Genomic DNA, 24,539 nt, shown 5'->3' on the forward strand with positions numbered 1-24,539 from the left:
GAGTGGCCCCAACTTTTCTTTTTTTTATGTATCTGGGGAAGAAACAGGGAGCCTCTCCCTTTTGCCTCACTATCCTCCAAACCCCCAAACGAAACAAAACCTCGTCCCCACCACCTCCCTCCACACTAACCTGCGGGACTGGAGCTTTGAGCTACAGTCCCCCGCACTACCCGCGGCGACCACCACCATAGAAATGTACAGGTGGCCTTGTCCCTTTTCTCTAGGGTGGCGGCTATCTTTTTTCCACGTCCCCCTCCCCGCCACCCCTCAGTAGATTGACTGACAGTGCAAGCAACACAAATCTCCCGAGGGGAAAAAGGAAAGCCATTCACACCTCGGACCAGAGTTGCGAATGGCTTTCATACCCCAGCGGGGGGGTGGGCATGGCCAGTAACGCCCCACAACCTCCAAGCATGGCTTGGGCTGGAGGGCTGTTACCAGCCATGTCTGCCTCCCTGCCAGGGCGTGAAAGCCATATTCTGTTGCTGCAAGGTTACACCTTTGGAATATGGCTTCTGCACTCCGTGGGCATGATGGCATAAGGGGGGGTTACATCACTTAGAAACTCGTTTATGCACTAACGACTTTCCATGTCAGCAACAATACATGGGCCGGGTGGATAGATCAGGGAAAACGTGTGCGTTTTGGAAGCAAGACAACTCATGGCAACACAGATTCCAATCCCAGGCTCGCGCTTAGAAACTGGTCTCCGGTATTAAGTGTGTTATAAAAGAACAATTATAATTATATGGATATGATATGCTTCCAATCTATGATAATTCCGAACTCTTAGGTTTCCCCATGTGTGAGTAGGGCATACCGTCATGTTTTTTCTTTGAATTCTGGGACTTGTAGTGCTGAATTTAACATTGGAAAAACAAAACTAGAAGTTCCAGAGTGCAAAGAATAAGATCAGGACTGGCATGACATGGGGAAAGCTGAGCACTCCGGATAATTATGCATAATAGACAGACATAGAGCTGAAGAACACATTTGTGACAGAAAGTCCTATATAGTAACTGGTCCAGTGTCATTTGTTGGCAGGAAAATGTTGGCAGCAACAACAAGATGGTGTGAGGAGACTGTACTGGTCTTGAATCCTGGATACCCTTAGCAGAGTAACTCTCTGAACCAGAGTATAATGGTGTACCCTGGAATAAACATGGGGGTTTGTGTGTGGATCGATAGGGCCAAGGCAGGCATTCTATAGGGGAAGCAATCCTTGCCCACTGCGCTACCTTCTGATTTGCCTCAGACCCCGCCCATGACAAGGTGCACCCATAGAATATTCTTCCAGATCTTCCAAGCATTCTTGTTGCTTCCTTTCTGCTACTCCTGTCTCTCAGGGACTCCTGGCAGCATGGCGGCTGCAGTTGAGGCCAAAGTTTAGGACATGCATGGTGTCTAACCTTTAAGTTGATGCAAGCATGATAAGCTGGAGCACCTTCTAAATGCTGGCACAAGCCTTTTGGGGTATTCAATCATGTAAAGGAGAAGACGTGGTCTAGTGGGGTTAGGGTTGTTTGTTCGCGTGAGGATTGTTTGCAGAGAACAGACCGTAATTAATCTGCTCGAATTAGTGGATTGTTCGCAAATTAAATAATACAATTTAAAATGCATAAAACATTTTAAAATGTGAGTTTTGCTGCTAAATACATTTAATGAGCCTGTCTCGGCCCCCTCCCCTACTTACCTCCTTGCTCGCCTCCGCTTCCCCTGCAGCCCTGCCCCGTCCCTCTGATGCGAGTCAGATCCGACGCCACAGAGTCCCTTATTCTTTTATTCCCTTTTTTTTTCAGTCCCCCGCCTCCCATGTTGAGGAAGCGGGAGACACCCCTGCAAGCCCCCAAGGCCGAACATACCGAACATGGGGATCGGGGGACACCCCTGGTACCCCTGCTTTACATGTTCATTATTTTTTATAATCGATCGAATGATACTGGACGAATTCAGTCAAAGATACCATTCAATCATTTATAAATGAACAAATTGGCTAATGCCGCCTAGTGGGAACCTTGTAGACTCTAGAGCCACGAGTCCTACATCCTTAACTAACTTCCATTGATGAATAAATTGTGTGATCCTGGATAATTTGATTTCTCTTCCTGCCTTAAATCCCTCATATTCAAAAATCGGGAGCAGGGCGCAAGACACAAATTTCAAGCACTGCACACACCCTAGTTTTGCACACCGACATGTTGAGCAGGTTTTTGAAATGCAACTAAGAGTGGCTGAGAAGGATTGGGCCACAAACAGAAGAGTCGCCCCAAGCGAACCCGCCATCTTGAATCGCTAGATCTACAGTTGACCATGGTCTATTGCCTATCTGGCATTGGTGACAAGAAAACTCAGTGAGTTAAGCACTTCTCACAGATATCTGTGCATGACCTACAGTCACACATCTGATTACCAATAGGGCTCTCACAGTATATCCCTCTGGGGTGATAAATTAAGTGCCATTCATTTACAGCGTTGAAAAGCAAGAGGAAGTTTGCATGAAGTGCTACATAAAAAACAGGCTATTATTGTCAGGCAGAAGGTTGTCCTCCTCAGTTATTGTGTCCCTGGTTAAGATGTTTAAGTTAGGGCTTAAGCATGAAGACAGCTGTTGGCCATGTGATAGCCCCAGAGGGGAATTAGTCCGACATGGATTCGTATGTCAGCAGGGTGTTAGGATGTGCAGAGTTATAGAAGGAATACGCTTGTCTTTGATCCGCCATGTTTTCAGCTCTGGTAATAGTATTAGGTTTGGCTAGCAGCCTGAAGCCTCTGACTTTGGGGAAGAGGGAATTCTATCTACGAGCCACCAAGGCGGCTGAGAAGATCATGTGAAGAATTTGGAAGTGGGAGCCTGGCTAACAGAAAGCAGCGATGAAAGAGCTTATATCAAATGTCATAATAGACAATTTACACCACGTCCATTGAACATGACTTGAGAGAGTTGTGGTAAGCCACAGCTTCTCTCATTCTCAAATTTCGACAAGGATTTTGAATATGCGGTTTTGATATTGTATCATTAACACGCCGTCCCACTCCCTTTGCCTCTCTCCCACCTGAGTTAGTTTGTGCTCATAGTTTTTGTCCTTGTCTATTTATGATGTCGTATCTGTTGCCTTTTCACAATGATGTATGCTTTGCGCCTTGTAGACCCATGTCTTTGTAAACGTATTCTTTAAAACAAAGCCAGGGAACGTGATAAGTGCACTTCTGAACCTTACCTGTCTCTTTCTGCTTCTGAAAGGAACTCGCAGTGCCCCATTAAAAGTGTTGGCGGCTTGCTCAGAAGTGCCAGTACTTCAACTTGATTGTGTTATTTTATGTTATGTTAAGAGTTTTTATTATAAGAAGTGCAAGCACTTTAAGCCTGCTGGTACCTGCCCCATCTAATAAGCTGTAAGGAACCAGAAATTCCTGCACCCAAATCAAAGATTGAAGCAATCAATGTTCTGCCTGGAATCTCTGAGGATCACCTACCCGTACCATCGCCATGCCTGCTATGGCAAAAGAGTTCTCTTAAATTATGTTTGGCTAATTTCCTGCTATAAACAATGTTCCTTTGGCTGACAACTATCTCTGTTTCATCTGCCTGGATTCCCATCACTCAAACCAGTTACTGCACGCAACCATATATGTGCTCCCATTCCCTGGCTTTCATGTCTCCTTCTCTTTTTCCCCCTGGTCACATTTGCCTAGGGTGACCATGTTTAAAAAGTTAAAAACCGGGACAGGGCAACTAACATAAAAGTAGGACTAACTCTTGAAAGTGGCTGTCAAGGCACTACACCTCAGTAGCGTTTGGAGAAGAAGGGGGTTTAAGTGTCACTGTTAAAATAAACACATATTATAATTAATTTATCACAAACTAACACTACCTTAATGCAGGATTTCTTCTGTGCTATGAAGGCCTAGTACAAAAAACAGGGACCACTGCAGTTTCCAATGGGAACATAATCTTGAGTAAGTGGGACAGAGCACCAAATACCGGGACAGTCCCGGCAAAACCGGGACGTCGGGTCACCTTACATTTGTCACATGCTCAGCTCTTTTCCTAATAGTCCTGTGAGCCCATTCTCTCTTTCCCGCTGAGGATCACGTTCACCTAATTTCCAGCTTTCCTGCTTGGTATAATGTGCCAGATTATCATTTCCATGACTCCCCATCTCCTTTTATCTCCCCAGATGATATATATGGGATAAAGTACCCCCTTCTGTTCCTTGTAAAGTTATTGAAGGTCACTGAGATGTTCCGTGCCCAAATAGAGGAATGAGACCAAATACCAAGTTCCTGTATAAGGTCACAGGACTCCAAGGTGACTTTCCATGTTCTTTTTAGGTGCAATAGTGGGTATTTTATTCTTCATAATACCTGGCCACAAACTGCTATACCTTCCATGCCTGGCCTCTTGCTTAATCTAATGTAAGAGTTCTTGCAGTTGGTAATACACATAATCCTTCTAGAATCTGTTTGGATAAAAAATGAATGCAACTTGTAATATATTGCAAAGAAAATAATTTAAGCAGTTTAATAAAATACATCTAAAAACTGTTGCCTGGTTTAAACTAAATGGTAACATGCAGATAGATATTGCTCTCCTCTGATCAACTGCAGCATTGCCCAAAATAAACAACCCACCATAAACTGTTCCTTTTCAGTTGATGGCTGTGAAGTGCCACAGAGAGGTATTTTAGGGGAATTTGAAAAGCTGATCCCGGCTTTAATGATCTGCTGCAGTGACAGCTGCAATTCTGCTCTGTGCTGATTCGAGCGGCAAACATTGTGACGCCACAACCCAGATGTAATAACTGATTACAGTTGCAGTAGTGATACAAGTTTCTTATTGCAGGCGAGTTGTGAGGTCACGGCTAGCCTGTAACAAAAAATAAATATCTTCAGGCTTGGATATTGCGGGCTACTATGTGTTCTGTGTTTCTAGCACCGCTGCCATGAACATGGTTAGATATTCCAGGCAGCAGGTTTCCTGCTTCCCTCAAACACTCACATGATCTCCTGTGCTTCCACCAGTGTGTTGCTTCCAGTTCATCCCTAACCAAAGGCCATTGTTTTCTTTTCTTTCTTCCCACTCCTTTCCATTGTACTAAACACGCCCATTTCCCTGCCACTAGCCCAGTGCGACAGATGACTAACACCAACAATCGCAGGCAACCTGTTTCCTGCCATCCTACCCTATTTCCTACCCTACATTTTGAGAATTCCAATGCATATCGATACAGAGGTTCGGTAAGGAGTGGACCATTGGGCGATGTACGAGGGAGAGGGGGGATTCCACGGGTCGCATCTTTTCTACATGATAGTCACTACTGTGTTTTAATGGACTGGTCCTAAAACAAGATGTACAAATATGATGGTCGCCAGGTAACTGTATTTTCATGTCACTTTTCTCCCCTCTTTTAATGGTATCTTCATCTCCCATAAACACATATTTGTTTCTAAATGTGCACATTTTCGAAGAATGAAAGGAGCCACCTCTTAACACTATTCCAATATGTATTCATCCGTCTCGGTCATCTTTTCGGTTTGTATAATTTTTCTACTTCAGCTAGACCTCTTTGATTGAAAGGCAGCTGAAACTGAAGGAAATGGACCCGCCATCTTGGATGCCACCTGTGTCTGTTTCAGCCACTGAAAAACCTTTTTTTATGCTGACGACAAGCACTGAATTTTGCAAATACTAAGCGTGTTACGGTAGCAGTTGAGCTTCGGCTGCGGTATAGGAACACATTGCTTTATTCTTGCCACAAAGGGTCAAAAAATCACAAGACCCATTTTCTGAAAGCGTGCAACTTCCAGAAAAGGCTGCTCTTTAATGCATACATATGTGAAGGCATGCATTTGCTTTATCATCTCTAAATGCTGTGAATAGTGGCTGGGTGAACTTAGGAACAGGGGTGAGAGTTGGAGTGTGGGGCAGTATTGAGTACCCATGATAACTGTTGGTTCCCAGCTCAGGATTTTCCCAGTATGCCTGTTAAGTGTCATGGATTCAGCCTCAGGCCAGATATAACATTAGTTGTGCTTGCTTTGTCAACGGAAGGGTACAGGGCTGTACGGTGCGCCTTGGATACAGAGAAGGATTTCAGTGCTCTGTTGAATGTGGATGTGATTTCACTAACCTCGGTTCCACCGGGAAGGCGTCTCAATCTACTGCAATCATATCTATCAAATATCCAGCTGATTAAAGTTGACTGTGATGAATGGGAGTGATCCCATGTAGCTTTTGCAGAGGCCTCCTTGGTTCCTCGCCGACAGTGAGTCAAACGATGTCTCAATTGATTGGAGGCGGTGGGAGATAGGTAGGTAGGTTGGTAGGGGCATGCTCAAGCAAAGGTTAATCATTTCTATTTTGCCTGTATTGAACATGAGGCAACATTGTAAAGGCTCTTGGCCATGAGGAAGCCAATTCCTTTGTGAAGGAAGAGAAAGTCATGCATGCTTTTATCAGTTGTTAAAGCATAGGCCAAGTGATACCCTATTGGTTTGTAATGCCATTATGGTGAAAGTATTCAAGGCATCCATTCGGCGCCCTTTCGCGCCACAGAACCGTTTATCCATCATGAACGGCTCCTCCTCGTTGGTCATTGCTGCTTGGTAAATGTGCATTGCCTGAATGACATTCTTCCAATTTTGTTTAAACTATCCCTTATTTTCAGTAAAGCCAAGAGTAAGCAGGCCTGGCTCCGAAAACCAGGAAGGACTTTCGCAAGGCAGAGTGATTGAAGTTGCGGTGAGGGCGGGAGAAGATGCCACGCTTCCTTGCGAGGTGAAGAGCTTGCCACCACCCATCATCACGTGGGCCAAAGAGGGACAGCTCATCTCTCCGTTCTCCCCGAGGTAACCCCGTGCCACTCGCAGCCTTTCCGCTAAGAGCAGATTGCGTCCCAGAGTCACCAAATACTTGCTCCTTGCTTGGTTCAGTCAACAATCTCTTTTTTTCATTCATCTTATCTGTTCCCTTAATTCCAATGCAAATGTGTTATATGTTTTTCATGAATGAAATATGCGTGCCTGACATTTAATTTAAGGGAGCTGTCCAAATCCTTCCCGCAGAGTTCTTTAGATCTATATCATTTGCCCGTTTGTATATATATATATCACTTCATGCTGGATTCCCCCACTTTAAACACTGAAATTATAGCTACTACAATGTGTACCCCACGTAACGCTAATTAATGTATTGACCTCATCAAGATGGAGGTCTCAGTCGGCTTTGCCAAGAGTCATACTCGCAAACTAAAGCCTGACGCTGTGTATGAGTCGAGTGTTTAACTCGCTGAGCTATCTCATAGCTTAAATGTGCATTGCATCAGTCGTAAGGCCACAATCAGTAACAGAATTCAAATAAGATCTTGTGACAAATGCAGTGGAGCTACTACTGTATGAGAATAAGGGCAGAGCTGGAGATTGAGTGACTCCTCTCGGTTAGTTGGACGAATAGTGCACCAACTGGACTCCATATTGGGCAGAGATGGCTCAATTAGGCGGTGAGTAGAGTCTTTGGTGTTGCAGTGTGAAGAACAATGGGCAGATTAGGCTATGTTTGATCAAGTTTCGGAAGGTGAACTCACACCCTGATCACAAGCTTGGGAATCCCCCCAACACCGTAACCACAGCAGGCTGAGGTGCAAGGCCTTCATTCATTTCCCTGGACTGAATCCTATTAAATCCCATCCTCTCTCCATGCCACTCCCTAGATCCGTCATGCCGCACAAGGCGGTTCGAAGCTGCCCCACATCTTGACCTGCTTCCTGCCCCCAAAATTCATTCTAGAATTGCTGAATGTTCTGACTGAAACAAGTGCATATGATTGTTTCCTTTTTGGTGTGAGTGGTTAGTCTTTTTACTATCTGGACCACATCTGTGTGAGTTAATATCAGACACGTAGCCTGGAATATTCTTTTCTTCCTGATCCAGTTGCACTGTGTCATGCCATCATCTCCTCTGTGGTAGTGTTGTCATCGCTGACCATGTCGTCAACTGTATCTGGCCTTCATCTCTGTTTTATTGTTTTTGAGTTCTCCCTGGAATTTATTGTAAAGATCTCCAAAAAGACTCCTGACTTTAGAGCGGAGTGCTCTCTGATGCCTTGCGGGGCCTGCATTGCAATCTAAAATGTTTTAATAAATACATATTAAACTACTATGTCATGTAAAGATCTGGCTGGAAAAGGTATATCAAGTAGGTGGTGCAAAAGAAGGAGGTCTATGTTAGCAGGCTTATGAGTCGTTGAAATGGCGTCACAATAAGGTTTCTCATTCTTTCCACATATATTCATGATATCTCTTTTGCTTTCAGGCACACAATCCTTTCCTCCGGGTCGATGAAACTTCTCGAGGCGAGGGTGTCAGACAGTGGCATGTACCTCTGCGTGGCCACCAACATAGCTGGAAATGTGACGCAGTCAGTAAAGCTCAGCGTTCATGGTGAGTTTCCAGGCAATACCCTATTGGATCAGAGTGTGTGAGGGCTGTTTCTGCTGCTTCATTGTGCAGCAATGCCAGGAGCAACAGAAAAGAAGAAGCGTGTTATAATTGGAAGTGTGACTAATTGGATTCTGCTCTGTAGGAGTATATGGATAAGTAGGGGTAAAAATGCCCACTCAGCCCTAACACTTCTACAAGCCAAGAACCAACGCAATCATAAAGGTAAAACAGACACAGTTAGGAGATATGCCTAGTTCACCTTTTGTGGTAATGTGATTCCAAGGAAGGCTGTGAATGGGAGGGGTGTGAATGTGATTCAGTAGTGACCCAAACAACACAGTAGCAAAGTCCAAAATAAAGGTAATGTCCAATCAAGCGTCTATAAAATGATATATACTTTAATTAAACACACCATCTGTAATAGAATGAAAAAGTAAACACTGTACAAAAACCCCCAACTTTGAAAGACTGTCTAGAGAAAGTAGCCCGCTGAGCGTGAGTATAGGGGTGATAGCCAAGTATCCACCACAAAAGGATATATGTTAGGTGAAAGAAGGTGCTGTCGTGATCTAACCAGTCTCTAGGGTCGCAGTGCAACCAGGGGGCAATGTGGGGTGAACAGTACTTGGTTTTGGTTCTTGGTGGGTTTACAGATGTTGAACCAGGTGTCAAATATCAGATGTGAGTGGATCAGGCTCAGTTAGGGCACGCTGAATCATGTGGGCCCAAGCAGCAAGCGTTCAAGTAGGGATTAATGAGGTTGCTCTGTGCAGTCGAAGGGAGACTCTCAGCGATCCCAGGATCTCTTTGCAGTTGGGCGAGGCCAAGTCTGGCTTCTAACTACTAGATCCAGCTCAGTTTGGGCACGTCGGATCATGTGGGCCCAAACAGCAAGTGAGCATCGAGTAGGGGCGAATGCTGCCAGTCTGTGGGTCAAAGTTGAAGCATAACACTCCAGCATTTTGAGTCAGTGGGCAGCAGTCATCAAAGGTGGTGATCTTGGGTGTGTCAGTGTGCAGGTCGGTGAGGTGGCCTTTCGAGGGCTAGCTGGGCCAAGCTATGGTTGTAACCCTTAGTCAGAGTTGGCATGTGACTTGCCAGTGATTCGGATCAGGTCCTGGCATCAAGCAGTAGCTTCGGGCCTAGCAACTGACGGGTGCAGCTAGGGCACGATGCAACGTCAAACTGGTCGAATTGTCAGCAATAGTTCGGATTGGGGGAGGGGTGACGTCTTCCCTCTCATTCCAGTTGTGGTGAACACAGAGCGACCGGTTTGATAAGGCAGAACAGATAGCGTTGGCTGGTTTTGTCCTCACACTACTGTGAGGCCCACTGAGAGGGACTCGAGGACAAGAGGGTTTTGTTAAGGGGCTGCTCTCCCAGCCTTAGGAGATTCTGGTGCAGAGGTACAGGACCTGGTCCGCAGCAAAGGTTAACCCCCAATGTGTCCTGGAAGTGGGTACGGGAAGATATTTCTTCTACCTTGGATGGCTTCTTCTTCCCCTTAATCTGAGGGCTTTGGAAAGTGCAACTTTCCCAAAGGAAGTCCAGTGAGCTCTTCTCAGGTGTTTCAGAGTGAGCGTCTTGAGAGGATATGCTGAAAAGGTGGAAGACCCCTTCTTCTAAAGGCAAATGGCCCAGGTGATTGGATTAAAGCTTGCCTGCCTAAGTGGTCCAATCCCTGCTCTTGAATGGAGTGGTCTTTGCCCTTCTAATGTCACATCCAAAGTGGTTTGCTCCAGAGGAAGTAGGATGGACAGGATGGAGAGAGAGAGAGAGAGAGAGAGAGAGAAGAGAGAGAGAGAGAGAGAGAGAGAGAGAGAGAGAGAGAGAGAGAGAGAGAGAGAGAGAGAGAGAAACAAAATGGTGGACGTCTCCTTCCATTGACCAAACCACTCCTGCTTATCATAAACCGTCCCTTTTCCATTCCCACTAAGTACAAAGGCCTTTAGAGAGGCAGCACCCTGGTGTGAGGCTACTCCTTTGAATGGATGTGGTCCTCCTTTGATGCAGGGCTCAGAACAGCTGCTGCTGTGTGGCTGTCTCAGAAAAAAGTTATTACCTACCCTCACAAAGAGCACAAAGAGGAGGCCTAGTCCTCTGGGTTCCTGTCCTGCCATTTGTCAGACGACACTGGGCTGAAAAGAATGCACACCACCTTGCACAGCAGAGCTGACTCACAAGAGCTAACACGTGTGCGATATCAATTGGGATTTGGTGGCCTAAAGTCAGGCATAGTTTTATTTTCGGGATTCCCCTGCCACCATAATGGGTTACCTATGATCATCATAGTTTACAGGGGGGCATATCTTAAATGCTGCCCCTGCACTGCAGGGATTTGGCTGTCGCGACAGCTGTCAAGAGGGCATTTTGTGACCTTTGAACCTGCTCTCTGCCATGAGCAGGCACTGCAGATCAGTCTACTGATGCAGCATGGCACAAGTGCACTATGCTTTTGGCATGGAGGTGACGGAAAAGGGGAATCTGGTTGGTAGATTATCCATTTGGGATTGGAATTACCCTCATCATTGTGTTTGTTCATAAAAATCCAAAAGCCAGGGCTTTCGCACGCTTGCCAAATGGCCATTCCTCACATGACGTGTATGCATTTTTACGTTATCAAGAACTTCATTCAAACAGTGAAAAGGGACAGTTATTTATTGTTTGCTTGTATAATACCTCAAAACCCCAATGTAGAACATGAAAGGGAGAAGAAAGCAACACACGTAAAATAAGGACAAGCAGGCGAGGAAAGGGAGGAGCAGAAAAAGGAATAAGGGAACAGGTGAGGGGTGGAAGTAATGGGCAGAGTCAGAGGGGTTTGAGAGGATGGGCATGGTAAAAATTGGGTTATGTTTTGGTTTGCTTGCATTGTGCAAACTTAGCACCTTTATCTCGAGACAGAGATAGAATTTGAAGTGAGTGGGAACTGATGGGAACTGAATTCCTGTACTTGAGTGTTTACTGTTACTAGTTACACTACTTTTTACGAGCATGTTCTTAGCTCCGGAGCTGTTCTTTTTTGCAATTGAAACGTACCACTTAGTTTTACATTAAAGACTCTTTGAAGCAAGTGGCTTCACTTGATCTCTTTCTGCGCTGGCAGGCAGTACAAAAATGTGGCAGACCTTGTTTGGTACTGCCTTCTCACATCTGTGGTGGTACAGAGAGGGTCAAGGACAAAGGTAGAGCTTGCTTTGCATAAGCAGACTCATTGTGAGAAGTACTATCTGTGCATGGGTATCGCAGGCGGAGGAAGCATTCCCAAACTCTGTCTCAGTAAGAGAGGGTTGCGTTGTCAGGTGCCATTTTTTTCATTTCTTATATCGGCACAAACAGAGAAGAAATACGTAAATCTTGAAGGGGGTGCTGCATATTTATTTTATGGTTTAACGTAGAAGGAGAGCAGCAGTGAAGTGACAGAGGCATCCCCCGAGGTGGACACCAGCCTGGTATTTGGACACACATATTGTCCTTGCATACAGGGACAGGTTTTGGGCTGGCTGTGTGTGGGATGCTGGGGTTCTGACGGACCTCAAATGTCCGGAGAACCAGGCGGGGTCTACACATGTATTTGTTTTTTCAGTTTTATTGGCAAAATTATTGGGTATTCTCTGAAAAAATCATTAAAATAAAGGAAATATTTTTAATTACTGACATTGTAAGAAATGTCTTTTTAACATTTTTGAATATGCATTTCTAAAAATCACTTACAGTCAACATTAAGGTCATAAAAGGAATTTTACACTTGTCTTACTGAGCAAAGCACACAATTGAAAACTAGAATAATCATACAAAGTATTTTTTGATTAAAGGTTATTGTCCCAAGATGGACATCTGGTGCACCTCTTGTACTCTTTTGTAATTCCCCTTTGAGAAAGGGGAAAGGGGCAAATAGCACTGAGGGTTCCTGGCTGTTTTACATAACACAATAATAAACAACAAGCCTAGGTACAAATGAGGCTAGAGAGAACAAATTTACAAAAATATACCAATTTTTAATTTCAAAACACAAACCAATTTCATTTACTTAGGAATACAGTTTTCAAAATCATATTAACTCAACTTATTCCACATCATAATTTCTTCTGATCAGTCTCTATTCTTTCATACTTTCACACATGGCATCAATATCTCAAATGTTTAACAAAAATGTACATAAACCCAAAAGTTATTGCACATAAAACACACAAAGAACAATAAACAGTCCCGTTCTTGTCAATACTGTTTTTCACAGATATGTTATCAATTCATGTTCATAGAACAACTCTGACTGTTATCCCAATGATCTACATATGTTTCGGTCACTAATGGACTATTAGGTACTTTGTTTTTTCGACCTTCTTCAAGATCTAGGAACCACACTTCCGGGCTCCCACAACAACTGAACCAGATGTCTTCTGGAATATAATTCGCTATCCATAGATTGGGAGGTCATGAGTCTGTGCAAGTGCAAGAGGCTCGTTATGTGTCCAGCTAGATCAATATGTTGCACGTTGTCAATGTATTCCAATAGCAGAGGTGTTGAAGCAAGTCTGGAGTAAGTAGGCTTAAAAATGTTAAGTGTCCAACTGGACTGAATTTTGTCATAGGTAGTAGCTGCATTCTAATGTGTATGGATGGATAGCTGTGCCTGCGGCAGATATAAACTGAAGTGGTGCGTTTATACGTTCCTGGATCTCAGATGGAGCATATCTTTCATGTCGCAGTGTCATCAGATCTTCTATGTGGACAAAAATGCAGCTACACTCGTAGACTCTTCTAGGCACTATGGAGAGGCTACCCTCAAGTCTTCTAAGTGCAATAAACCTGCTGTCCTAGTATATCTTCTAGGCATGGCAGGCTACCGTGGGAGCTAGGATTTAGGATTGTGTAAGCGCCCTAGACAGGCTACCTTGAAAGTCTTACTAAATACCTTCCAAGTTCTATAAATGCTGCTAACAGCCATCTACGTACTGCAATATCAGCATACCAATGCTGAACTAGGATGTTTAGGTACAAAATAAAGGTTACCAGCTTAGACCGTGACATATAGGTGGGCTAAGAATATAGGTGCAGCACAAATGTTCACTCCTGGATCAGTCTAATGCAACAAACTGGCCACCCTCTGTACAATCTAATACAATCTAATACCATTCCCCTAAGTGTGATACAAGTGCCAGTCTTAACAGTTGTTAATGTAAAAAATGTGACTACTAAATTTATTACGATTCTTATAATGCAATGCATGTGCTGACCTTCATAATTCTTCAAGAGCAGTGCAAGTGTTAGCCTTCGCAGTTCTTCATGTCTAATGCGTAAGTCTAACTACCTACTTCAATCTAAGTGAAATACAGCTGCTAACCCACAGTGGATTTAGTGCTTCCCAATTCCTAGCCTTCACAGGTTCTACAGGAACAAACAAGTGCAAGGCATACCTGAAATTCTACTAAGTGCAATGGAAGTGCTAACCCACATAATTGCCTCCAAGAGCTGACCATCACGGCTCTTCTCAGAACAGTAAAATGTGCTATTCTACACACGATTCTGAGCACAAAAGAGTGCTGACCTACACATCGCTTCCAAGTGCAATGCATGTAGCTAGTCTTCAGATGTTGAAGTGCAGTGCATGTGATAACTTACACCATTTGCTACAAGTGCAACACATTTGCTGACCAACATGTGCAGTCTTCTAAGTGCAATATTGGTCCCCACCTCCAGAAATCATCCAGTTGCGACATTTCCCACATCAATATCCATCCATGTGCAATGTAATCCCCCAACAATCCATTTGAGTGTAACAACTTTCATTACCCCCATAATCCATCTAAGTGTGACACATTTCTTACTCTGAGCAATCCATTTAAGTGTAACACATTTCCTACCCCCAACAGTCCATTTAAGTGTGACACATTTCTGACTACCAGCAGTCCATCTAAGTGCAACACATTTCCTACTCCCAGCAATCCATCTAAGTGCAACGCATTCCTACCCCAACAGTCCATCTAAGTGTAACACATTTCCAACCCCTAACAATCCATCTAAGTGCGACACGTCCTACCTCCAGCAATGCATCTAAGTGTAACACATTTCCTACCCCCAACAGTCCATCTAGGTGCAACACATTTCCTACTCCCAACAGTCCATCTGTGAGTGTGATACATAGTAGGCCCTATGCCTGGTCGCAAGAGCACAACACATATAAACAAGGGGTGGGAATAAAAGGGAACCAGGGGTTTTAAGACATAGAAAAGATAGTCACAAAGACCCCTAAGGCCAAAACTGGAAATCCGCAATAATTCTGGCCCTCTAGGGCACAGCATTTAAATAATACAAATGCACACTTCCCACTCAAAAAAGTGCCAGATCGGAGAAATGATTCTTACACACAGCCAAAGGCCTCCAAGAAATCAGGATACATTTTACAAACAATTACTAGTGAAACTCACTCTCAATCACCAAAATAAACACAGAGTAAGCAAGTATTAAATTTTACAGGCGAGAAGAGCAGCACTGTAAAATAAATTAGAAATACCTGATAAGTAATAAACATCCAGTTCTTGGCCTAGAATTCCTTGAATCCTTTTTGGGTGGAAAAAATATCCAGGGACATATAAGTACCAGAGTAGGTATTCTGTCTTAAATTATCATATCACCCCTTGCATTCATTTTACATTTTCTTGCATTACTTTCAAGGTGATTGGCCAAGTTAATTTTAGCTGTGAACGTGCACAGTTCTGGGGGTTGCGGGTTTTTCTCTGGAAGGACATTGTCAGACAACAGGTTTCTAAATATCACTGTAGAAAAATTTCCCACAAACTGTTCTCTGTGGCTACACCAGACATTTCAAAATCCGCCAGGTTCTCTTTAAACACAGCCTTGAAAAATAATTCTTTAAGCTTGCCTTTGCTGTTTGAGATTTGAACTTGTAAACGATCACGTCATATCCCTGTCTTGTTTTGTGTTTGTCTGTCTCTGCTCTTTTCTCTTTTCTTTTTTTTGTAATTGTATTTGTAGGCAGCAAATCTCTTCACACATTGTTATATCTGGCACTCTTTTTAGCTAAAATTAAACTCATCAGTGTGATTCAATGTGGTCCCAACATCATCACAATTTTTGCTGTGTTCTTCTTTGCGGTGTAGTGTTTATATTTAGCGTGTTTTCTTTGATATGCCCATTAAAGACTAAAATGTCCTACATTGCAATTAATTTATGTTCCATAAAATAACAAAGATCTCACCTTAAAAACATTATCTGGTTAATTCAAAACCTAAACATACCATGGATTAAAATCTGCATGCCATGCACGGGAAATGCTAAATAAACCTGGCAGTCGTACAGCGTGGATTAAAAAGAGAGGAGATAGTAGAACATTTTGGGACAATGAAATAATTGTAATTAAAAATAAACTGGAAACTAAATTTAAAAAATAAACCACATCTAGGACTGCCTCGGATACAAATTGCATATGAAGGGTTTTGCACAAAGTGCAGGTGCATTCCATGAATTCTAGTAAGACCCTGAAGAAGCAGGCGTTATGGGACTACACGGTCCACATCAGGCTTCATTTTGGGTTTGCCGGTATCCTGGCATTAATACCACCAGGATACTGCCAATTGGTAATAAGGTTACTAGCACTTGTCTGCCGGTAATACCAGCAGATTACTAGTGCCAGTATTCATGGTAAATCCCCTTTTCCATGGAGTCCCATAAGACTCAATGGGGCGATTATGCCTCAATTACCGCCAACGATATTACTGGACCGGTAATACAGGCATTTTTTGCCAGTAGTGGTCAGATTTACCTCCAGCTATTAGCTATTAGCTGGAGGTAAATCTGTCACCCCTACCGGCAAAGTTGTAGTTGGCCCATCTGGTAAAAGTGCTGGTAAATATTATTACTGGCACTTTTACTGTGTACTGGCCAACTCTTAATGAGGACCTATATAGTGTGAAGCCCTTGTTGGTCGGTGTTAAGATGGATTTCTAGAATCTGGCCTGGTAGACAGATTTTAGGAGGCACCCTACTTTCAGTGAACAGGGCACGTCTGAGACGTTATCCAAAACACAATCAAGGAAGCAATGGAGAGCAGTCAAGGCTATTCTCAGGAGAGTTTTAGTGGGGACAAGGGTCTACAATTAGTCCACACAGTGAAGCACACAATGATTCAATTTAGACATGGATGTATAAAAATACAGTATTTATTCTAGACCTCTAGCACACACTAAAAAACTTAATAAAATTAAACAAGCAGGTGATAATGTCGCAAAACAGTCAATAAACATAATTCTGAGGCTTGCGGATCTGCTTAGAATCACATGCTTTGCATAGGCCGCTATCTAGTGTTTTGTGCAGAGTATTACATGACTTGTTTTCGAAATCGAAAAGGAACAGGGAGTATTTGTAATACTATCCCTGATATGACATGTTCTGTACTCATGTTCCTTTAAGCGTCGAGGTCCTCTGATTGCTTTTTTCAGCCATAGATATTGATAGTCTTTCGCAGATTTCTTGCTATAGTTATTGTTAGTCACTGAGACATACTTATTTATTATCTGTAGCATATTATTACGTTCCGCTAGTTTTGATGCTCTCGTTCTAGGAATCCAGCTGAGCTCGACAAAGTTTCCAGCCATCCAGACTTCTACGAGCCTCTTCATGGCCTTCATTCAGGCTCTGATCTACTCAGTAGGGGGGTTGGGGGGAATAACATTTCACATTCTTATTCATACAATGCCTCCATTCATATGTCCATTTTACCTTTCTGTCTCACTGTCTTCCATTGTACATAAAGGAAAGGACTCCATTTAAATTTTGCCCATCTTGCAACTCAAAGTTTCCCTGGAAGAATACACATAAAGTGTGTAACCACTGCCTACCTTGTGACCACCAGGAATGAATCTCGGTGCAAAGCTTGAATGCTTTTTTGGCCAGAGACCCTTGAGGGCTGACTGTCAAAGCACTGGGCAGCCTATGTGATACAGGCTGAAGAATCATCGGAATACCTCACCGACACAGAGGAATCCAAGGCTGAACAAGACACCCCCAGCACCATAAGTGACACCGGAGAGATGTCCAAACGGGATACAGAATACTCCTGAGTGCTCACCTCTTGATATCAATCAAGAAATGTGTTTTCAAAAAGTATATTTCAATGTGACTGGGAGTTAGTACTGGGTGACTGGTTATTATACATCATAGGACATGAAAAGCACACTGATGATCTGTGGTGTTAACCGACTTACTCAGGTCTAAACTTGATCTCTACATAAATATATTTTCTAATACAGATCAGCTGTTTTCTTTCACATTCAGATGCTATTGTTTGTAAGTGGAACAAACAAAGACACTAAAGAGCAGGTCTTGTTCTTGGTCGACATGTGTTTCGCCCCTTTCCTCGTGATGCACCTTCTCTCTCGTGCTCACGTAATTCATTTACTGGGCCATCTTCAGGACACAGAAATTATTCAATACGAAAAAGATCTGTATTAGTAAATACATTAGTGCACACAATTTTGTGTGAAGTGTTAAGGGAGGGGTAACCAGCTTTCTGTTATTATTTGATGCTGTATTTGCTCTCCAATTACAAGCTAGTTCCTCCATATCAAAAAAGTGGGAAGTACCCATTTAAATTGACGGCCCTAAACAATAACAGAACCCCAAATGGATAGTCACACTGATAGCGGGGTCTAATTAAAGAGCAGCATTTGCAGTGCTCTTAGAAATAGTAAGAGGCCTTGAATTCCCCTGATATTACAGTGAATGGCCTCAGTGGAGAGACCACATGTTACTCTAGTGCATATGCTCCCTTTAGACACTGTTTGAGACACTGTTCTTCTGGGCACATGCAGAGTGGACAAAGAAATAGCGGGGCAATCTAACTAGAATGTTTCAGATCACATTCCCCTCTCCTTCCCTTCCTGCATAGAGCTACATGGGTTGTGACAGGAGGCTATCCTTCCTTGGGCGCTCAAGCACAGGTGATTACTTAGCAGCCACCATGGCCTACTCTCTGGTTACTGAACTGCAGCTGGGAGGGTAAGGGATATTCCTGGATGTCTTGGGTCCTGATGCCTTGAGAGTGAGAGTCCAAGCACGTATCCACCAATTACATGCACACAATAAGCAGTATACACTGCCAGCTCCAATCAAGGGGTGCAGACGTTGATCAGATCTATCTGAGTCATTGTAAACAGTGGCATTGCTCACAGTCTAAATGCTACCACATGATAACTGCCCACATTGAAGATTTTGCACTGAAGGCAATGGGATTTACCTCTCTTTTATGCTATTTGTTGTCATGATGTGGCTATCAAAAAACGGAATGCAGTATATCTCCTATTTAAAATGTGGCATTAGGTTGCCGAGCCTTTCTATACACTATGTCCTTCATATCTGCTTGTTGAATTCCATAAATGCATAACCAAAATCAGTCTGTGATCATCCTATCCTCATATATTAGCCTTTGCAACAATACACTTAGCCAAAAAGCCTCAAGCACCTCTCAATTTGTACCCTCTCCAGTCTTATAAAACTTGAAGTTGTTGCCAGAAAATCTGCATAAAACAGGGAACCACTTCACATTTTGCTCATGAGTGGATTCTGTGTGTCGGAAGCGGCCTCTGATGAATAATTGGATAGAGGTGCGGCTTGACACGCTGACCCACGTCCTTGGGGTTCTTTCCTCATATCTGGGAGTGCCGCGAATGACGCGAGAAGGCGAGAGACGAGAGGCGCAAGGAAAACAAGGAAGCTTAGGCCCCGAACGGCGGCCCCTGGCACCATTCACGCTGTACGGCGGCTCCCTGCAGCTCATCCGCCTGCGCTGCTTGTCCGTCTACTTACCGTGTACCGTTCGGTGAAGCCCCCAAGGAGAGGACTCTCCCCAAGGGGCGGGTATCAGAACGGTTAGGCGGAGCAGTGCATCTGAGCACAGACAACAGGGTGAGCCTGCCTTATAGCGTTTGGTTCCCGCTTCCCTGTGGACTTTATCCTCAGGAGGAAGAGGCAAGCAGGGAGCAGGAGGGGGTGCGAGTGCCCTGGCTGTGTGGCCCCGTAGTGGGGTCGGGGGGTGAGAGTAATACTCTTGGGTCGGGCTTTTTGAGCTGGAGGTGGCATCTCCAACATAGCACGGTGCATTGCTCCGAAGCTGATCCTGAGGAGAAGTGGAACTAGTGAGCACGTCCCAGAGACTGCGGGCTTCTGCCTTTGATCCGGGCTGGCAGTTCGTAAGCACCGTGTGTGCAGGAGTAGGGTGGTCTGGTGAGAAGAGCCATTCCGAGGGTGTCAAAAGACGGTGGGATACGCCTCGGTAGCTCCACACTATCCAGATAAATAAACATTTAACCGAAAGTGAGCCACACCGCAGATATGCAGCGGAGGAAAAGAGCTCCCCATTCGATTTATAATCTACGGAAAACTAAGTCTCAACCTGTAAAGGAACTCAAGGAGACCAACAAGAAAGGGAGTAAATCCAAGAAGAATGCTAAATACGCTAAACCGGTGGCGCAAGGGGCTATCACCGAGTTCGTCCCTGTGAATCCTCCCCCTGAAACACATTCTACCATCATCGAGGAAACTTCAGCTCCAGCGCAAAGTGGTGGCATTTCTTTAAATACTTCTAATTTCGATGACATAGATAACAATTCCCTCTTAGAGCTCTGCTTAACTATACAGAGAGGGATGTTGACACAAACACCCCTGATGGTATCCAGTGGCATAACGCCCCTGAAAGAAAATAGCATGAACACCCCTTTGGGGGGGTATAATGCTGAGGGAAGCAGTGGTCGCTTATCTGCCTCCCCCAATCTTGCAATGGCGTTGATGGAGGATGTGCCGGATAATGAGGCGGAGGATAACATCGGACTACACTCAAGTGCAACTGAGATAGCTGAGCTTCAATCATTGGTTGCTGCCCTCCAATTTGCGCTTACGGTACTTTTGCAAATGTCGGGACGTATTCTGGCAAACACCAATGCCATCACTATGGCGTTAGATCTGAAGGATCTCCCTCGAGAAGAAGCAGAAGTCAATCTATCCGACGCCCTACATATAGCTGATGGGACCGAAGAGCAGGAAACTATGGTAGAGGTGGTTGTGGAGCATTCCAAATCCAACGGGAACACTCAAACTGAGGAAGCACCCGTGGAGGTAGACGATCAAGAGCAGAAACACGCTCAAAAAAAGCCAGGAAAAGACTTGTGAGAGCTGCTGCACGGGCGGCAATGATAAAAGGACATTTTACAGACTGGTTGGTACCTGAAGAGAAGTCCACCGGTGTGGACTTAACAAAGTCTCATTGGTAGACTCAGAGCTAGATCTTGAATCTAGCATGCTAACATATCCTGAGCATCTTCCCGGGTCACGGGCGGTGGAAGAACCATCTGAGTACACACTGCCTGACCAGAAGAGTATAGCGGAGGACGTAAATATGAATCGCATCTGTTTCATCATGAATCTATACCTCAGTTGCAAAAATCTGGTTGGTGCGTTCTGAGTTACTAGCCAGACTCTATCACATACCTCAACTTTGCGTCTTAAAATCTGAGGATTTTCTGTTCATCGAACCCCTGAAGGGCCCTAACTCCCACGTCTCTGCCTTACACTGTACTTTTTTGGCCACGTGCAATTGATTAGAAAATAGAAAGAAGAAGTGAGAGCAGTTGACATTGATATTGACAGGACCCGCAGGAGAAGGATTCTTGTGCTGAACCTGAGGACACTGTCACACAAGTCCCGACGGCCAATGAGATTAAGTCTGGGGGAGGGGATAATCCCGCCTTGGTTGAAATACAGCAGGTACTTAAGTCGCTGTTGGAATCCCTTCTGCAACTGATACAGAACCACTGATGCTTCTCATTACTTACTTGGAACTGCCGTGGCTTTGCCCATCTTTTGAGGTCGGAGGGCTCTGTAGACTTACTGTCTCAACCTAGATGCATTTGTCTCCAAGAAACGTGGTCACTGGACACCTTACTGCTAGATGGCTTTGTTATACACCAATCACTTGCTAAACGGGGCAACAAGGGTCGCCCCTATGGAGGATTACTCACGGGGGTAGTCAATACAGCTTTGTCTCGAAAAATTCTGTGTAAAGCTGAGGAATACCTCATGGCGGTAGAGGTTGAATACCATGATGAAAGTGGCCTAGGTAGCTTTCTCCTAATCAACCTATACAACCCCCGAGGAGCGGTGGCAAGAGACATATTACAAGAAGCAATACAGGACCTACTGTCATCTTGGTCGCTTAGACCTCGCAATGTTGCGGTGGTTGTTATGGGGGAATTCAACTTATTTCTTCCAATCCTGATCTTAGTGCAAGATGTTTGATGACCCACGGAAAGAGGGAGGGTGAAGGATTAGGTTGGTTGCAATTGTTTGATTCCTGGGATCTTTCGATAATTAATGGCCGTACCCTGGGAGATCGGCCTGGGAAACACTCTTGGTCTAATGGATCATCGTTTAGCACCTTAGATTATATATTTATGTGCCCGAGATGCAGACTTGAGTTGTTGATATGAGTGTCACGCCCAACAAATGGAGTGACCATGCGTTGCTGCTTTGCACTCTCCGCCTCCCTATCCCGCCCAAACTATCATTAAATATTGGTAGCATTCAAACCAACTGTACATGATCAAGAATAGTGTGGTCAGAGAAGAACATAAGATCGGCCACTGAAGCTCTTAAACCTGTTGTCTCAGATGGCTTTTTTGATTTCAATCTTATGACTGTAAATGATATAGAAGAGTGGATATTAGGATTTTCAGGTCAACATGTCACGGCTAAAAAGGGGCATATGTTAAGAATTGGGGGCACTATACTCCCTTATAATAGGGAAATTAGGGATGCCAAGAGAGGGCTAAGATCTGAGATCTGAGGCCTGAAGTCTTTGAACCTATCTGGAGTCCTTTACTGAGAGAAAGTAAGAAAAGCTAAAAACAGATATGGAGCTAGTATTAAGAACATAAAGACAGCCGAGAGGAACAACAGATATCAAAGGCTTGTACAGACAATTTGCTCTAGAAATTCCCGCAGTATTTGGTCACTCCTTAATGAGAACAGACAGAAGGTCAAAGGCCTATTAGCCAACCCAATTGGTGAGGAGGTATGGGTAAAATTCTTATTAGGCCGCAATTCAGGGGAGGAGGAGACTTTAAGTAGATCTGTAGAGAAGGCCCCCATCCATCCGCCTTTTGACGTTTCAGTGGAGGCTATATTGAATAAAATAATTGCCCTTAAGTCTTCTAGAGCCCCTAGCCCTAATGGGCTGGCTAACGTAGTGATCAAGAATTACCCAGTATTTTGGACAGACCTGTTCTCCCTACCCTTTAACAAGATCTTAGCACAGGGGACAATTCCCTGATCCTGGCAATCAGCCATTCTCATTCCTGTCTTTAAAAAGGGCAGTCGTACAGACCCTAACAACTATAGGCTTCTATCCATGCTTGATATCACAGGTAAACATTTTGCATCGTTACTGCTTAGTGAGATGCAGAAATGGGTAGAAAAGACCAAAATACTCAGTAGATTTCAATGTGGCTTCAGGCGGGATTTTTCCACCTCATATAATCTATTGGTTATGGATATACTGCATACACGGGCGCTTAGTAAGCGGCAGCCCCTGCTTTATGCCCTCTACATCGATTTTAAGGCTGCCTTTGATTCCATCCCTCGAGCAAGGCTATGGACTAAGCTTGAAACAATGGGATGCCCGTCAGGTCTTCTATACTACCTGAGACTTTTGCACCAAAACACCTCTGCTTGCCTCAGATTAAATCATGAAGGCAACATGACCAGAAAGGTGATTCAAAATAGGGGGGTAAAGCAGGGTTGCGTTACAGCACCCCTCATTTATAATCTGTATGTGTATGATATCCCAGCAGTGTTAGCTGAGGTGGATAATTGCCCTCCAAAAATTGGTGAAGCATCGTGTGCAGTACTAGCATACGCAGACGATTTGGTCGTTTTTGATAATGCCATAGGTGGATTTAGGTGTTCTGCTTCTACCCTATGGGATTATGCCAGGATTAATGGTTTGACCATTAACCTAGATAAGAAAAAGGTGCTTAGATTTACTAGGAAAAGAGTATCCCGAGTGAACCTGATGGTACATAAAAATCACATACTTTATGCCCCTTCATATCGCTATTTAGGAGTGGAAATCGAGCCCCTTGGCGATTATCTACTTTGCAGACAGGGTCGCATTACTAGGGCAATGCAAGTCACCTCATTAATCTCTTATTTTACTAACAAGCAGGGTGGCTTCACTCTTTGGGGGACTCGCCATTTATATATTCAAGTGTTTGCTCCCATGATCATCTATGGCCTTGAGTTGCTGCTTTCATTTGACCTGGCGTGGCTACAGTGATGGAGGGCAATTTTTGGCAATGAATACTGGGGTTACCCTCGGGTGTTCCGATGGCCCTGCTCAGACTTGAACTGGGCCTTCCCTCATTGAAAGCGATGATTCTTAAAAGGAGAGCAGGGTTCTATCTTAAGATGATTGGTGGCTCTCCCAATCCCTTATTGACTGTGATTCATCAGGAAGTGATTAATAAACATACCACTTCACCCCTACAGAAAGCCATGACTACATTTTTTATAGATATTGGCTGGACACATAGAGGGGAAATCGCTGCCAAGGAAGCTCTAAATGCACTTGGAAATAAAGTGGACCTTTGGGATTGGCTTGAAAATTTCTCTCATCTGAGCAGTCTTAAGACCTATCATTTTGTGAAATACAGATTGTATAATTTCATGAAACCTCAAGCCTATCTGTATCTCTGTCCTACTAGAAGGCTTAGACGTTTTATCATCTTGTTCCGATTGGAACAATTGCCTACCTTGTATAATGAAGGAGCCAGGGAAAATATCCCTGTCAAAGAGCATGTATGTCGCCTATGCAAATCCCCAGAATGTCTAGAGACAGCCAGACATCTTTTAACGGAATGTCAGACATTAAAGGATACAATCTTGTACTATCTTGGTGAATTTGTGCATGATCCTTTAGCTATATGTGAAACCCCATTTTGGCTTTATTGCACTAACACCTGCAATATGCACTTATTCATTGCATTGCATAATGTCTGGCAACAGATTGAATTAGGTCTGGTTCTCTGACTT

At 44.0% G+C, this 24,539-nt stretch overlaps 1 protein-coding gene across 2 annotated transcripts in view; it reads left to right on the forward strand.

The window, feature by feature from the left end:
* HMCN1 (hemicentin 1) overlaps positions 1 to 24,539 on the forward strand; it is a 1,785,366-nt gene that overhangs the window by 593,025 nt on the left and 1,167,802 nt on the right. For both annotated transcript variants that reach the window (XM_069641364.1, XM_069641365.1), the window contains exons 22-23: positions 6,669 to 6,849; positions 8,311 to 8,438. In XM_069641364.1, coding sequence (XP_069497465.1) covers positions 6,669 to 6,849; positions 8,311 to 8,438 — 309 coding nt within the window. The remainder of the gene's footprint in view (positions 1 to 6,668; positions 6,850 to 8,310; positions 8,439 to 24,539) is intronic.

The sequence above is a fragment of the Ambystoma mexicanum genome, chromosome 1q (assembly GCF_040938575.1).
Source record: "Ambystoma mexicanum isolate Mex_15411 chromosome 1q, UKY_AmexF1_1, whole genome shotgun sequence".
In the NCBI taxonomy this organism is placed as follows: Eukaryota; Metazoa; Chordata; class Amphibia; order Caudata; family Ambystomatidae; genus Ambystoma; species Ambystoma mexicanum.